Raw genomic sequence first — 15,158 nt, 5'->3', positions numbered from 1 at the left:
TAAGCATATTTTGAGTTGGAATAATAGGTTGGTTTCTGGAGCAAGAAAGGAGGTCGTGATTAAAATAGTAGCTCAAGTTGTTTCAGTGTATAACATGAGTGTTTTTTTGCTTCCCCACAATTCTTGCGATGACTTGCTGAAAATGATGAATTCGTTTTGGCGTGGATTTGGTAATGGGCGGAGGAAAGTCCATAGGGTGTCTTAGGATAAGCTTTATATTTCAAAGAAATTTGGTAGGATGGGATTCTGTAATCTGTATTATTTTCATCTAGTGCTACTTGTTAAGTAAGGATGGAGATTCTTTACTTTGCTTAAGTCTCTTTCGTACAGGATTTTCAAATTTAAAAATTTCCCAATTGTTGGGTTTCTTGATTCAATGGAGGGTGCATCTCCCTCTTTTAATTGAAGAGTATTCATAAGGCTAAAGTGGTGATTCTTGAAGGCATTAGATGGTGGATTAGAAACATAAATATTATTAGTGTCTTTCATGATCCTTGGGTTAATGGTGATGTTAACTTTCTTGTCGACACTGCTCCCCTTAATGGATGTGATTACATGCATGTTTGTGATTTGTTTCTCCTTACTAGAGGATTGTGGGATAAGGATATGGTGGAAGGACTATTTATACTGTATGATGTTGAGTGGATTCTGCGTATGCCTTTGAGTTGGTTCTCAATGAATGATGCTTTTATATGGCAATTTTAATGGCCATTACTTTGTTAAGTCGAATTATCGAGTGGCTTTCTGTTTGTTCACCAACATTATAGATTTTTATGTCAATGATCCTTGGCCATCCCTTTGGAATGAGGTTTTGCCACCAGAGATTAAAGAATTTTATGAAAATTATTGTGTGGTTTTGTTCCTTGATTAGTAAGCTTTTGAATCATGGGGTGAATATTGATCCTCTTTGTCCAATATGTCACCAAGCTTATGAGGATTTGGATAACACTTTTATACATTGTGCTTCCGCACTTGCTATGTGGCAGGAACTTGGTTTTATACCAATGTTATGTCGATTGATAAGCTTGTTCATAGGACTTCGGTTGATCAATAAGATGACATGAGGAGGTGAGTTCTGGGGATGTTATAGGGTATTTGGCATAGTAGGAATACGGTGGTTTGGAAACAAAAGGTTATGATAGAGGGCCAACTTGTACAACATGTAGATGAATTTATGCAATGTTGGTTGGAAACGAGGTTGGTTCACAACTTTCGAACTATCATGCACATGTCGATAGAGGCAGGGAAGGTTTGTTGGCAGAGGTTGAATAGAGGAAAGCTTAAATGTAATATTGATGGAGCCATTTTTGTTGATAGTAAATGTGTGGGATGGAAATAGTTGTGCAAAATGGTTCAGGTTACTTTGTGCGATGTATTTTCGTTTTCATGAAGAGCACTCTTGATCACTTTTAGTCAGAAATTATTGCGATGCGGGATGTCCTTTTCTAGCTCAAGTATTTGTATTTAGATAACATTGTAATGGAGACTAATAGTCAAAGACTTTGATAAGCTTTTCTTCTTGGTGAAGTAGATGCCTCAAATTCAGGTTTGTTACTAATGGATTGTGTCTTTATTGCCTTAGATTTTAGTCTTATTTGTAATGCTGGATTTATAGGGACGCTAATAAGGCTGCTCATGTCTTGGCAACGAGAGCTTTATTGAGAGCGAATTACACCAATTGTACTGACTATCCTTTTAATATTGCTAATATTGTTAATGCTAAAAAATCGTCTAGTTTAGATGATAAAATAAGGAGCTAGGATTAAGTGTATTGGACAAGCTTAATAACTTGGGTTTAGGTGCTCCCTTTGTTTTATCTTTGTTTTGAGTTTTCCACATTGGTTTATTAATGGATACGATTTTTTTTTTCTAAAAAAGAGTATTTTTATTGTAATATGATATTTTAATTACAATCGACATTTGTTATTGTCACTTCTCAGTACAAATTATAATAAATTATGAATTAATTATATTGCTATTTAAAATAATTGATTAGATAAACTTAAGTTGAAGTAATACATTATAATTTATATTCATTATGAAATAGTAAACTTTCAGCCTTAGAATATATCTAAAATATTTAAAATAGTTATTTCATCATATATTAAAATTTATTTTAATTAATTACTTAAAGATATTAGAATGCAATTATTAATTGCAATTTGATTTATTTTTTTATAGTATTAAATTCGGATTCTAAATTTGTTAGACTCAACTTTTTCAGATTTGAACTTATTCGAGTTTCGTCCATTTTAATATTTGAATTCTGTATTCTATAATTTTAATTAATGTCGTTCAACCGTTGAACACAAGAGGCCCAAAATAGAAGACATTGAATCCTATTCACCAAAAGAGCCCGTTAAAAGCCCTAAAAAGGATAGGGAAATTTTAGGGTTTTGGGTTTCCGTAATATAAAAGATCACGCTTCGCCTCTTCTTTCTTTTTAACTTCGGCTTCTTCCTTTTGCACCCACCCTGTTTCTATCTCGGCTCTGACGAGAAGCCGGCGCCGACATGGTTCACGTCAGTTTCTACCGCAACTGTAAGCTAATTCCATTGTCTTTTCCCGACTCCACTTTCATTATTTTTTGCTTTCTTTTCTTCGTATTCTGTAGTTTCAACTGAGTTTGTATTATACTATGAAAGTGAATGTTTTACCCAATTTTATTCCATTTTTCGATTTTTTTTTTTTTTGGTTCTGAGAAATGGACTTTTGTATTTAGCTGGTATAATACTATAGTTCTCGCTTTTTTATTTAATAAGCGGGGTTTTTTTGTGTTTGATGTAGTTTAGGTTGTTAGAAATGATCTTTACCTTGGATTTCGCTTTATTCTTATTTCTTAGCCGATTTGATCTATTTGTTACCTGTTGATGTATTCTATTAGATTACTATTTGGTAATTAAAGAGAAGATTATATTATAATTGATATAAAGCAGTTAGAAAGATTCCATATTTGAGGTTTCAAGCTTGAATCTTACTGGTCTCCAGTGGGGATTTAACGTTTGTATGGTTTCCGACTTTGTAGATTATATGACCTAAAAAACAGCATAATTGGTTGATTGGTGTTCGGTACTCTCGGATCCTATTTGATAAATATACTTGTTTAGGTTAATGGTTTTGGTGCTTTTCTTGATATGATTAAAAAAAGAAGATATCGTTATGATTGTTTTGTGCTCATTTGCGGTTATATGATTGTTCCCTGACTTACTAATTAGTTGAATCACATTATTGTTGTTGTTGTTGTTGATGAGGATGATGGTGATGAAATTGATGTATGGTTGTAGATGGGAAGACCTTTAAGAAGCCTAGGCGTCCTTATGAAAAGGAACGATTGGATGCAGAGTTGAGACTTGTAGGAGAGTATGGACTCCGATGTAAGAGGGAGTTGTGGAGGGTTCAGTATGCTTTGAGCCGTATCCGTAATGCTGCTAGGGATCTTCTCACTCTTGATGAGAAGAACCCTCGGCGTATTTTTGAAGGTGAAGCGCTTCTTCGTAGGATGAATAGGTATGGACTTTTGGATGAGAGCCAAAACAAGCTTGATTACGTCTTGGCTTTGACTGTTGAGAACTTTCTTGAGCGTCGTTTGCAAACACTAGTATTCAAGACTGGGATGGCCAAGTCGATTCACCATGCTCGTGTGTTGATTAGGCAAAGGCACATAAGGTAATCATTACTCTTCTTGCTATAAAGCAGCCTGGAGTTTATTTTACTGTGTTTACATATTGATGGTTAGGTTGTTTCTAGAAACTGCACCAGTCATCTTTTGTTGCACGTGATGTGCCTGTTAACTATAAATAGTTCATCTTTTTATTCTATTGATGCACGTTTTCATGTTTGCCAACTGTCTTTTGATTATGTGTTCTTAAATCATTAACTGTTTGGTGCTAAGGATGTATGTTTAGGATTTTTCACATCTTATGAGTATCCTTTATTTTTTCAAGCCTATCTTATTTAGACTGGGGTGTTAGTTTTGAATATGGAGCTTGATGTGGATACTTTTATTTACCCATGTCTAAAATGTGTTGGAATAAAGTGTTAGAGCAACATAAGCTCAAGTGCCACAGTGGTTTAGTGAAGCTGCATGTTTACAGGATTATGAGCGTTTTGCAACTAGTTTTCTAACAAGTCCTTTGGCTGATTGCTGATATTCCTATGTGGCTTTTGTTTTGCATGTTGTGATTTGTTGCTTGGTACTTTGCATATTTCTATACACAATTTCTTGTTTGAGCAGTTTCATAGATGTAGGCTAATTGAGTACTAGATAATTTATGGATACTCTTAATGTTGCATCCTGATATAGAGTTGCCAATATAAGACATGACACGTTGCTTGACAGAAATAACTAAAACACAAAAGAAATGACACGAATGACTTAAAATCTATATAATAGAATTATTAAATTATTGAAATTTGTAGAAAGATAAAATAGTTGTGATGTAACAAAATGTATGAACATAATATCCATACATGAATTGCTTGGTCTATCTTGATGTTTGTTGTTATTTTCTTGATAGGGTTGGTAGGCAAGTGGTCAACATCCCATCTTTCATGGTGAGGGTTGACTCTCAAAAACATATTGACTTCTCTCTCACAAGTCCCTTCGGAGGTGGCCGCCCTGGAAGAGTGAAGAGAAAGAACCAGAGAGCAGCTGCCAAGAAGGCTGCTGGGGGAGATGGCGATGATGAGGAAGATGAGTAAACGTTAAGGCCATTACCCTGCAACTAGGAACCCTTGAAAGCATATGTTTGAAACTTTGCCATCACCTCCATTGTTAGACATGGTTTGAGTTTTGTTTCCAGATCTCTACTGTAGCGGATATTGGTATATGTCTTGCATTTAGTAATCTGTGTTTTTTTATCCCTGATTTAAAGCTATTTAAGTAAGTATGCTGTTTAAGGATTGAAGTATTTTAATGGATGACGTATTCTATTAAACCTAAAACCTTATTTAAGGGCCAAACTGTGCTTTTCTATAATCTGTTGATTAGATGCCAATTGAAAGGAAAAAAGTCAATGAAAAATACAAAAGACACGTAAGTGGGTGAAAATGGTTCAAAATTAAACATTTATAGAATAGAAGAAAAATATGAAGTGTGAAGATCTCGATGTTTAAGACCTAGAAACTTGTTATTTTGAAAGTAACTTTACATTCATGGTCATTTCAGTAAAAAAAAACAAAAAACAAACCTGAAACTCATAATAAATAGTCAACTCATGCTAGGAGAAAACATGCTTGCTTCAGGTTTCCACCAACTAAAAAAAGCAAAGTAAAACTCGAGCCATAGGACGAATCTAACTAATCAAGGCTAAAGCTGCTAAGAAGCAACCTACCTTGAATCGTTGAGTCCATTTTTAGACAATATTGTAATATTTTTGTTAAAAAAAAAAAACTTTCCAAATCCTATCAATTTCAAAATTGAATTTATTGGTTTGTCTCAAAAAATAAAATAATTTAATCATTGTAAATTTCAAAAGTGAGCAATTAAAAATAATTGTACATAATTTTAATTGGTATAATAATAAATTTAACTTTTAAAATTTACACATTCTATCAAATTGATAATGATTTAACAAATTTAGCTTGTAACATATATGTAAATGTGTAAATGTTATAGATAAATTTATATAATTTTTAATATCTAAATCACTTTGACAAAACATGTAAACATTAAGAGCTAAATTTATTGTTATACTAATTAAAATTATATACAATTGACTAAAGACATTAATGTCATGATTAATTGTCCTTAATTATCATTTTCGAAATTAAGGAGTGGAGAAATCTTTTCACCAATATTTAAAAAAACAATCTAATAAATAAAAACCATTTTAAAATATTTGAAAATAAAAATTATTTATAATTATTTTTAAAATTCTCCAAACCTGTAACCCTTTAGGAGAGTTAAAATGCTTCTGAGATGGCAATTAATTAAGTCCAGTTTAGACAAGCCAAGCATCTCAAGGCAGATAGGAACGAGAAGGAAACAAACAATTACTAGTTAAGTTTGAAGGACGGGTTGGACAAGACAAATCTATAGACCCCAACGTCCCACTTCACTTCTTCCCTGTTTGTAATCTTCCACGGCACCACCTATGGATCTCTAGATCCTATGAAACCCCTATTTTGTAGGAACGTAATTCGCATCTCTCAGTTTCTAATATATTCTACTTATATTATATATATCCACGTGCTCTGAGTGTGTCTTAACATTGCGAGCCACACTCCATCCAGATTCCTGTACGCTATTCACTGCTATTTATCCCCGAATAACTCTTCCCATGGCTTCCCCACACACAACTGAACCATGTCCTGAGCAAAGTATTTCTGTAGCCAATGAAACCTATCAAGGGACGGAACTTGTGCAACGAGGTCAGTGGATTAGAGCAGCCATTCTAGGAGCTAACGATGGGTTGCTTTCGACCACATCCCTAATGCTTGGTATAGGTGCAGCAAATGATGATAAATGGTCCATGATCCTCTCTGGAGTAGCTGGAGCCATTGCAGGTGCCTGTAGCATGGCTGTTGGCGAGTTTGTTTCCGTTTCAACCCAAAGAGATATTGAGCAGGCTTCAAAAACTGATACAGGCATGCAAAATGATGGTGTCAATAAACTAGATATGACTTGCTGTGCTACTACGGCTAAAGCAAGCAGGTTAAGAGAGACAAACTTAGATGGACCATGCAGCCGTGAACCGATAGAAAAAATGTTCTCTCCTGTTATAATTCTAGAGCCAAATTTGCCCCAGGGTCTGTCTCCCCGTAGATCTCCTATAATGAAAGTGATGACCGATGATTTAAAAACTAAAGCACTAGTAACATTGGTGCAAGATGATGATCATGACAAGGAAAACGCACTGCCCAACCCGTGTAAGGCGGCTTCAGCTTCGGCTTTGTCATTTCTATGCGGGGCAGTTGTTCCTCTGGCATCTGCTGCTTTTATTGAACAACATGTTATCCGGATTGTGGTGATTGCAGTGGTTTCATCTATAGCTCTTGCGGTCTTCGGTTGCTTTGGAGCTTGTCTTGGGGGCTCCCCAGTTAGGATATCAGCAGCCAGAGTTCTTTTTGGAGGGTGGGTTGCCATGGCCATTACTTACGGTTTACTTAAGCCCTTCGATAGATACCACCATGGCAGCGACACTGACTAGGGTTTTAAATATTATCTAGTTAATAAGAAATACTGTATATGTCAATATATATACAAGATGATTGGGGAATGTGATTATCATTTAATAATGTAATATAGAAAATTATATAATTTAAGGTTTTTAAATAAAAATTAAAGTAGTGCAAAGCAAATGTATATTTGTAAAAGTTAAATGCCTGGAATTTGATTTAAGGTAGAATACATTGTTTCTATCAAATTATAAAAATTTAATGAGAGACAATGTATTAATACTTTAATCATTTTAATCATAAAGAGCTTAAATCCATGGTTTCTGAATGATTCATTTTCTTCAAAATGCTTTATGCTTTTTCGATTAGAATAAAAACAATTAAAAAATAGCACGCCATTTATAGTTGCTTCCAAGGTGGACCTCAATCAGGTACAATCTTATTTTCCTTGGTATTTTAAGCTGGAATTTCCCTAAATTTAGTGTTGAAGATTTTAAGGTGGTTGGTGAAGTTCTATGAAACTACTTTTTAAGTTATATAAATGAATTTAAGATTAATTTATATCGGGAGAATTAGGGTTGAGTAAAGAAATTGGAAAAATTGATAAATCGATTTAAATTGATATATTCGATTAGGGTTTTATATTGTTCGGTTCAATTTTGGATTGATGTTATCATCTAAACCGCATAATTTAGTTCGTGTTTGATTTTTTTTCATATGAAACTCGTTTTATCCAATCAAACTAAATAAAAAAAATCTATGTTTAAAAAAATAGTCCTAGTAGAATAATAAATTGAAGATTTCAATGTCTATATGAACTAATTAATTTAATCCTATTATTATTATTGTTATTATTATTATTAAAACTAGATATCATCTAAAAGTGTAGTTTTAATAAGTGGATCATTTCTTAAATATAATCATTTTAATTATAAACATAATTTTAATTTTAAGAAAATTGTTTATTAAATTTTATAATATTTTATTTATAAAAATAATTTTTCACAATTATATATATTTGATAGTTATGAATTTAATAAATTATATGGTATATTGTGGTCACTAAATTATAACACACACAAAAAAAAAAATAGTGTAATAACTGTTTTTTAATGGTGTCGAAAACGGTAATTTCAAGGTCACAAGTCTGACGAATGAGTTTGTAAATGTTATTATTTAATATTTACGAGTCAAGTATAGAATTCCGTTGAAATTTGATGTTATGATTTTTGTTAATTGAACAAATAAATAGGTCAAGTACATATATGTCCCTAAAGTCAAGTGGTTTTAGAAAATGCGATATCGGGACCTCATTTCTATAAACCGAACCCGTAAATATTTTATTTAATATTTTTGGAGTATTATTAGGGTCATATTAAAATTTTAGTTAAAAATTTTAACATTTAAATAGTTAATTAAGAGAAAAGATTAAATCATAATAGTTGAAAAGTCAATCGCTATTAGTTTAAAGGTGTTAATTTATCAAATAAACATGATTGGATGGACTTGTTAGATAATTAAACTCATTTTAATGTTGTTGGACGGTTAGTGGATGGACTAGTTAATAATAATAATAAAATAGGTATTTAATAATAATATTATAAATAAAATATGTTAAAATAAGTAAAACAAAAGTCATCTTCATGTTTTTTTTCTTCCACCATGAGGCTTAAAGGATTCGGCAAACCATCGAAGGGGTATATTTTTTAGTCCATTTTTAATAATTTTTATATTTTTGAGATCGTTGGAGTTTAATTTAAGTAATCTAGGAACTAAATTGTAAAATTTTAAATGTTTAGAATTGTACCATGGATGAATTTGTGATGTTCTTGAATTTTTATGATAGATTATTAAGCTTGATAGTTAAATAGGACTACTTTATAAAGTGATTTTAGTTAATTTTAAAGTTTAAGGACTAAGTTGTTAAAATAGTAAAGTTGCGTGAAATTCTTGTGAAAAGGTGATAACTATGGGTTGTATAGGAATAATGGGAAATTCAGTTAGCTTGAATTGGGATTAAATGTGGTTAATTTGCAAATTTCGAATTTAGGACTAAATTGTATAAAAGGTAAAATGCTGGGATAATTATGTAAAATGATGATGGAAGGACTTAATTATGTTAAACTACTTATCTAAGTGCTGGAATGGTTTAATTGAATAAAAAATATTGTTATTTAGATCAAGAAACAAGCCAATAGAAACTAAATCGAGGAAAAGCTAAAGTATCGGACTAGTCGTCGGCTTTGTTTTTGCACCTATTTAGTTGAGGTAAGTTCGTATTTTAATTAAATTAATTTATTTGATTTGTAGAAGTAAATTGATATCTTTATATAAGTATTTATGTATTGATGATTAAGATTGTTTTGATTTGAGCAAAGAAAAGGTCCGTTATTGAAATACATCATGGTATTATACTCGAAAAAGGAAAAGACCACAGCTGAAAGACACCATGACATTACATCTGAAAGACACCATGACATTACATTTGGTATTTCCGAATCTATGAAAATGTTGAAAAGAAATTTATCCAAAAAGGATAACAAATGAAAAGGTTGAAAAATATAGCAATGAAAAGGTTGAAAATGATAGCAATGAAAAGGTTGGTATCTCATCCTTCAACCATTATTCAGGAATCATGTTTCAAGTGAGATATGTATTATAAGTATGAATATGAGATGAATGTTTTGATTAGTATAGTTTGATAATGAATATTAATGCCTTGGTTAATTATATGTTTCATATGTCTATAAATATGTTATCTAGTTATGTTTATGGTGTGTTTAGAGAATTAAATGGTTATATGAGTATTATCTCAAGTATCTAATGATATTCTATTTGGTCCAATAGGTAATAAAGACTTAAAAGAGTAAACTTAATTATATGAATTGTTATGTGATCATGAAAGTTGAAATGGAAGATGTTGATATAATGCTTTGATTTGGATATTTTATGCAAATTGGTATAATGATGAATGAAAGGTATATTTGATATGTTACTATTATGTGTTTTATGAAATTATGAGATTATATGTCTTTGTTATTGAGCTCACTAACTTGTGGAACTTGTGATGTGTATAGGATTTCATAAATTCATGAGAATGATAATAAGATTATGCATCAAATTCATAGAAATTGAGTTTAAAAGGTAAGTTTACGTTTAAGATTATACGAGCTTACTAAGCACTAGTTTCTTATGTTGTTGTTTTCTTTGTCTTTCATATCATCGGAAAGCTTGATCGATTGGAATTTTTTTTGGAGTACATTCACACTATCCGTCCATCATTTTGGTAGACTTTAGTTATTATGTTGATGGTTATAAATGACATGTAATAGGTGTTTTATGTTATTTGGCCAATGTGATGTGATTTGAGAGTTCTTGTCCATATGTTTTGATTTTGACTTGTTAAGGTATATGTAAATATGTGATTTAGTCATTTGTGAGTGTCTTTTTAAGTAAATGACTTATGGTAGAACTAGGATGTGAAAGAAATTGTCAAATTGAGATATATGTTTAATGTTAGTTTTTTAGCATTGAGTTTGAATTGTTTTAGATGTTTATTGTGGTACCAATGAGGGTACATTGGATGGGCATTTAGATTAAATGATATGTATATGTTTTGGCATGTATAGAGTTTAAATGTAATCTTGGTTCCTTTGATGTTTTGAGTTTGTGATAAGCTTATTATGGTCAAGTGCTTAGTTGGTGTTGTGTTGTAAACAATGAAGTAAATAGGTGAAGTTACACTTGTGCATGTTCTATCTTATATTAGGCAAGTCATGGTTTTTGGTATGTTTGATCTAAGTTTATTGAATGAACTTGTAATGTTAAATGGGATTTTGTTTAATTTGTGATTGTGGTGTCTTTTGATAGCATATGGGTTAGACATAGGATGGATGAATATTTGACATGTTTTTGGTGTTTTGAATGTGCTTTTAATCATGTGAAATAGGCTAGGTATGGTGTGTCTTAGTGGGCAAGAATGTAGACTTGATTTGGCTTGTTTTAGGGGCAATTTATGCAGCACATGGTCTGGGACACGAGCTGTCACACCGTCGTGTGACACACATGGTCACCCTACACGACCGTGTGTTTCAAGTCAATGTGGAATACAGTCAACGACACAGCCGTGTGACCCAACATCAAATGTACACACGGGCTGACACACGATCATGTAACCCTATTTTGAACACCACACGGGCTGAGACACGATCATGTGTCCATACTTTGAATGTCTACACGGTCTGGGCTATGTCAGATAGTTGTGTGACCCCTGTTTCTAAAATTTTTCAATTTTCCTAAAAATCTATATTTTGTTTCAAAATGATCCCTAAATGTCCTAAATCTATTTTTAAGGTCCGATTTAAGGCTCGTAAGTGCAACTATTCAATAAATGAAATGTGTATTTGAATGTTAGTATTTAATTTGAATATTTGTTTGTTTGAAGTTAAATGTTCCGAATTGTACTGTAGTACTCCAAAACTCTAATCCGGCGATAGAGATGGTTTAGGGAGTTACAATTAGATATACGAATGATTATGTGTTAGCTTTCCTTTTAATAACTTTGAATGATTTATCAATTTAATAGCTTAAATTAAAATGATTTGTTAAATGGTCTTATTGATGATTATGATATTAACTTAATTATTTAATTCACTTTATAAATGTATAAATGAATCTAAAAAAGACTATGATTGTTGTGAAAAAAATTATAATATTAGATTTTTTTCCCAAAACAAGGTAATATATATATATATATATATATATATATATATATATATATATATTACAAAGCTCAAATTTGGTAAAACCACTAAATGGAACCACAATTATCGATTTTGGATATTTTGGTTTTATTCAATATGGTTTTGGTTTCGCTTTGGTTTCAATGTTGAAAAATATGGACATCCCATATATAATAAGAGTAATTATATGTTATTATTTACAATCATAAAAGGCTAGCTCAAATTAAAATGATCTAATTTTATTAAGGTTTATTGAGCTTTAGTTATTGAATAAAGTATGGATACTCTACTAACTAATTTCTAATTAATGATGGGCTGATTAGAAATTAGGATTAATGTGCAAAAGTTATATATTAAAGTTATGGTCCCCAAATTATACATAACATAAATTTTCTAATATCTCATCTTTACAAAAGAGAGAGTCACCTTGTCTAGATTAATTATGTGCTAATTTGGAAGATCAAAACTATAAGATCGAAGATTCCAATAAATCAATGGATTCATGTACGCTTTTGCATTTAGTTTTGTTCTTGATGATTTTACATGGCAGATCCTGGTTTGTTAAGTTTTTTTTTTTTATATATCAGATCTTGTTTTATGATTTTAACAAGTGGCATCCGAACCTCTTCATGTTAACTAATTGAGAACGAATTGATTCTCTATCGTTTTGGGTTGATTCATTTTTCAAAATTTATGAATTTGATATTTTAATTATTTATAAAATTTCTTAAATTTTGATTCTCTATATCAAAAGTTTTAGGGTTTTCGATTTTAATTTCTTAATTTTGGTATTTTTCGATTTTTAATGTAAATAAACCCATTGTTGTTTAAAGTGGGTTACGGTTAATTTTTGCTTTGAAATAAAATAGTGGCTCAATATTTTGGTTGAATGCTTTTGGTATATCTTTAAATGAGAAGACAGACTTATTTAGCTTTGGTAATATATTTTGTGCGATTAAGAAAGAAAAATATGGCAAGTTTTGGATGGGTTTCATTAATGAAATCAATATCGATGATGGGTATGGCTTTAAAGGGGTGGCTTTCATGCGTCTGTTAATTATTGATTCTACCACCGCATGTCCTTTTTTATTGATTGTGCTCATGGTTTTGAATTTGGTTACTTTACAATTTGCTTTAATCGACACTACTCTGGTTGCCTTAAACTGGATAGTTTATCAATGACAAGTTGAGTATATTAAAGATCCAAGTTACGTTTCTAATCAATTGTAGAAATTATTAAATGTTTGTGGCACAGGACTGTTATAAAACTCCCTTTTCTTATTCAAGGCTTAATTGGTAAGTGAGTATTTCCTAACAATCATGCTATTCATATTTTGGGAATTTAAGTCTTTGGTTTCTTTGTTCCATTGATTTTTTATTTTCAATTCTGAATCTGATTCCCCTTTAGAGCATGATCTATTGATGTTTGTTATTAGCATATTTCATGTTTTTTTTTCTTTTTTTAAAATTTTGATGTTAAATGCTTTAGTGTAAATTTAAACGAATTGTGTTTTTTAAACATCAATCATGGCATCATAATAATGGAATTGTCTAGTTGGTAAAAGAAATAGTTTTCATTCTATGATTAATTCATCATCATTATTGTTTTTATTAAATCAATCAAAAATTAAGGTTTTCGATTCTGATGGTGGCATTAAGACAATCTTATTTTGGGTTATTCAAAACTATAGAGCATTAAAAAATTTAGTTTTGACCTTTAACTATTATGGAAATTTTAAAATTTGAATATTGATATATATATATATATATATTAAAATAACTTAATTAAAAATATTAAGTTGCCAAAGTGACATTTGTTATTGAAATTATTTTGTTTTAAAACATAAAAGGTTGTGCGCATGTAAATTAAGCCATGTTAATATCGATTGGCACAAAGGAAAGTTAATATTTAACAAAATTGCATGTACAATTTTGGTAATAAACATGTGACGATTATTTGGTTTTACATATGAGTAATAAATCGACCCAAAGAAAGATTTATTATTCGACATGTGCTTATTGTTAGTGTTTAATTACTACACCAAAATATCACTTAAAAGTTAATATTTTGTCCAAAGATGAAATATTGATATAGTGCCTGATATATTAATATGGGGTTTTCCTTTATTCAAATTATTTTGGTTTAAATTTAATGTAACAACCCAAACCCAACCTAGAGGTTATGACCAGATCTTGAGATATTACTCTTCTCGCTTGAAAACCTTAACAAAAAACTAGCATTGAAAGATCGAGTAATCTAAAAATATTATTTTTGGCAATACTCTTATATTTTTTTTTTGGAAAGTCATGCGTAGAACTTATCTATTTTACGGAAAAATTCTTAGTTGAATACATAGTTTTGCAGTGGAAAATTCTGGAGTTATAACTTGAAAACTGTGATTTCGATAAGTGAAAACATATAGTTTTGTCGTTTAAGCATATTTTGAAACTTTTGTTAAACTCATTTCAAATTTGCAGCGGAAAAACCTTAGCTTGTTTAATTTTGAAAAACCAATTATTAATTAACAGAAATCATGCAAAAATCTTTCATTGAATAACAAACCATCACAGCCCGAAACCAAAACCAAAACTAAATCCAAATATTAGTCCAAAAACCAAAAGTCCAGAAAATTTAAGGCATAATTGCATAAAATACCTTAACATTTATGGGTTTTTGGGTTTGGGCCCTTAACCTTTTTTTATTGATACCCTCAACGTTACGATTTTTTTCAAAATCAGCCCCATTTTAACGGTAAACGTGAGTTGACCGTCAATTAAAACTGCAGGTCAACAATGTAGCTTATGTGGCATGCCACATAAGTGCACAATGTCATAGATGACATCATCTATTAAACATTTTTTTTCATTTTGTTTCCATCTTTTTTCTTCTTCTCTCTTTCTCTATTCCCCTCTATTCTGAAACCAGATACTTCATTCACTCGAAAAAAAATTCTTTTTTTTGCTTGTAACTCTTGATAATTATCTTCAAAATTTGGAATATAAAAATGGAAAGAGTGGGCTCCACTAAGCTCGGCCGAGCTTCCGTTAGGTATGGTGGTTCGACGGTGTTCAGTGGACTGGTGAGGAAGTGGAAGAAGAAGTAGGTTCACAGGTCGCCTTCATCCATCGCTAAACTCTCTCAGTCCAATGGGAACGATTCCGCCGCATCCAGCATCCTACTTTGTAGGTGGACCCCACTCTCTTTGCTGATTTCGGGTCCTCCACCGTCGATGGTTTCAGCTAGGGTTTTGCTTACTGTTGTTTAAAATTTCATGTTTTTTATTCAATTTGGAACTA

General features: G+C 31.2%; 2 protein-coding genes across 2 annotated transcripts; both read left to right on the top strand.

Annotated features, from left to right (window-relative positions):
* Nucleotides 1–2,386: 2,386 nt before the first annotated feature.
* LOC108489691 (40S ribosomal protein S9-2-like) lies at nucleotides 2,387–4,944 on the top strand. The gene is made up of 3 exons (XM_017794388.2): nucleotides 2,387–2,541; nucleotides 3,285–3,666; nucleotides 4,518–4,944. The coding sequence occupies exons 1-3, from the start codon at nucleotides 2,514–2,516 to the stop codon at nucleotides 4,699–4,701; spliced, it is 594 nt and encodes a 197-aa protein (XP_017649877.1). The 5' UTR covers nucleotides 2,387–2,513; the 3' UTR covers nucleotides 4,702–4,944.
* A 1,337-nt stretch (nucleotides 4,945–6,281) lies between these two features.
* On the top strand, nucleotides 6,282–7,252 carry LOC108487793 (vacuolar iron transporter homolog 2-like). The gene is made up of 2 exons (XM_017792151.2): nucleotides 6,282–6,603; nucleotides 6,832–7,252. The coding sequence occupies exons 1-2, from the start codon at nucleotides 6,282–6,284 to the stop codon at nucleotides 7,149–7,151; spliced, it is 642 nt and encodes a 213-aa protein (XP_017647640.1). The 3' UTR covers nucleotides 7,152–7,252.
* Nucleotides 7,253–15,158: the final 7,906 nt, after the last annotated feature.

The sequence above is a fragment of the Gossypium arboreum genome, chromosome 10, assembly GCF_025698485.1.
Source record: "Gossypium arboreum isolate Shixiya-1 chromosome 10, ASM2569848v2, whole genome shotgun sequence".
Lineage (NCBI taxonomy): Eukaryota > Viridiplantae > Streptophyta > Magnoliopsida > Malvales > Malvaceae > Gossypium > Gossypium arboreum.
The sequence above is the reverse complement of the archived record's forward strand: the minus strand, read 5'-3'. Positions and strand labels throughout refer to the sequence as shown.